This window comes from Dipodomys ordii, unplaced genomic scaffold (assembly GCF_000151885.1).
Source record: "Dipodomys ordii isolate 6190 unplaced genomic scaffold, Dord_2.0 Scaffold3814, whole genome shotgun sequence".
Classification (NCBI taxonomy): domain Eukaryota; kingdom Metazoa; phylum Chordata; class Mammalia; order Rodentia; family Heteromyidae; genus Dipodomys; species Dipodomys ordii.
Window position 1 is genome coordinate 5,449 of NW_012271029.1, and position 2,300 is coordinate 7,748.

The following is a 2,300-nucleotide window of genomic DNA, read 5'->3' on the forward strand; positions in this document are numbered from 1 at the left end:
GTTATTTATCTGACATGGGAGGACAGAGGCCACCCAGGCCCAGTGTAAACAGCCACACTCGCGTTGTGTACAATCACGTGACTGCCGACCTTTCCCCCAGTCTCCCGGGACTGTGTACCTTGGCTCAGGACCTGGTCACTCCCCTGCTCCTCCTTGTAGGGGAAAGGTTGGGTCCACAGAACACCATCCCAGGGATTTTTGGATTGCTTTGACATGATCCTTCCATGATCCCATCCTGATTTTTTTATTGGCCAATCATGGGGCTTGAATTCTGGACCTGGGCCCTGTCCCTGAGCTCCTTTTTGTGAGCATTCTATGGATTTGAGCCACAGCGCCGCTTCCTGTTTTCTGGAGGCGCATTGGAGATGAGGCTCTCACGGACTTTCCTGACCCGCCTGTGAACTGCGATCCTCTAGATCCCAGCCTCCTCAGTAGCTAGGATGACAGGCGTGATGCCACCAGCACCTGGCTGGCTCACTGAGTTTTAGGGGGCTGGAATCCACTCAAAAACCACAGTGGCCAATTCAGAGGGAAAAGCAGGCAAGATCACCTCAGAAACTGCGCAATCCTGGCCATCACTGCCCCGGCTCCAGGCTGAAGCACGTTGCCTGTGAACAAGGAAAGCCTTCTTCAGTGCTAAGGAAGCGCTCTGAGCGCTGAAGGTACAGCTGTGAGCCGCAGACAGGAGGTATTCCAGATCATTCTCCCACCGGCTGTCTGGGTCTCACACACAAGCTCCTGGAGTCAGGAGTTTCAGTCAGATACCTCTGCACCATGCTGTCCCCCAAAACTGCACAGATGGGGCAGGAGGCCTGTCCTTCACATAACCTGAGAACCCGACACAGAACGTAACAGCCAACAGACCCGAGCCCAGGGTGCGGGGAATGAGGCTGGTGTGTGTACACGCACCAGTGCCAATCCTGGGGCTTGAACTCAGGGCCTGAGCGCCGCCCCCGAGCTTTGTGCGCAAGCCTGGTGCTCTGCTACTGGAGCCACAGCTCCACTTCCAGCTTTTTGCAGTTCAATGTGAGATAGGAGTCTCATGGACTTTCTTCCTGTCCAGGCTGGCTTGGAACTGGGGTCCTCAGGTCTCAGCCTCCTGAGTGGCTTGGAACTGGGGTCCTCAGGTCTCAGCCTCCTGAGTCGCGAGGCTGGCAGGCGTGAGCCACCCGCGACTGGCTCGTTATATGTCAAGGGAATCGGCGCAGGATGGGACCAGGCCGTAGGCTGAAGGTAAAGGCTGAGATCAAGTCCCAGCTGTGGGGCAAATGCTCGGGGCCTCAGTGTCTCCCCGTGTCAGCGAGAAGGCTGGAGTAGACAGACTTTTGTCTTGTCTGCCTTGCATCCTGGCCGAGACAGGGTGTTCATGTGAGCAGGCCTGTCATCCCAGTGCTCGGGAGGCTGAGATCTGAGGACGGAGGCCCCCAGCCGGCCCGGGGGAGGAAAAGTCCACGAGAACACTTACCCCATCATCGGCAAAAGACCAGGACGTGGAGCTGTGGCTCAGGGGGTAGAGCACCACCGGCCCTGGACGATGATAAAGCTGGGACAGGAGCTGGGTTCGAGTCCAAGCCCCAGTGCCGGCGCATGCGCACACACACACACACACACACACACACACGTTACACGCGCTCCCACCCGTGTGCACGCACAGCCCTCCTCCTCCGGCCCTTGCACTCGGCCTGTCAGGCCGGGCGGCCCTGCTCCCCCGGGAGGAGGGTCAGGGTGGGGTCATCGGCCGCCTTTCCCCTGGGCAGATCTCGGGGTTCAGGGTGTCGGGGACCCGGGGCCTCACCCACGGAGATGTCCCCCAGCTGCTCCGGCCTCAGGTTCACGTCCTGCAGCACGGCGGTCATCACGGCCGACAGGAGCTCGTCGGGGGTGGTGTCCTGCCGGGAGGGGCCCAGGATGGGTGAACCCCACTTTCTCATCCGCACCCCCAAGTTAAGAAAACTCCCCAAGCCCGTCCTGGGGACCCATCACCCTCGGCCCTCCTCGGGGAAGGGATCGGGGTCTCCGTCTGCCCAGGGTCCCCCACTCCGCCCGATCCCGGGGTCCCCCCTCCGCCCGGCCCTGCCCCGCGGTCCCCCCTCTCCGCCCGGTCCCGGGGTCCCCCATCCGCCCGGTCCCGGGGTCCCCCATCCGCCGGATCCCGGGGTCCCCCCTCCGCCGGATCCCAGGGTCCCCCCTCCGCCCGGTCCCGGAGTCCCCCCTCCGCCCGATCCCGGGGTCCCCCTTCCGCCCGGTCCCGGGGTCCCCCATCCGCCGGATCCCGGGGTCCCCCCTCCGCCCGATCCCGG

The 2,300-nt window shown here is 62.7% G+C and overlaps 1 protein-coding gene across 1 annotated transcript in view; it reads right to left on the reverse strand.

Moving 5' to 3' along the window:
* LOC106002161 (3-ketoacyl-CoA thiolase B, peroxisomal-like) overlaps positions 1 to 1,931 on the reverse strand; it is a gene marked incomplete at its 3' end in the record, with an annotated part of 7,351 nt that extends 5,420 nt beyond the window's left edge. Inside the window, exons 1-2 of the mRNA XM_013037079.1 lie at positions 1,796 to 1,931; positions 551 to 608 (exon numbers count right to left, since the gene is read on the reverse strand). Of these exons, the coding sequence (XP_012892533.1) occupies positions 551 to 608; positions 1,796 to 1,931 (194 nt within the window). The remainder of the gene's footprint in view (positions 1 to 550; positions 609 to 1,795) is intronic.
* Between the last annotated feature and the right edge of the window lie 369 nt (positions 1,932 to 2,300).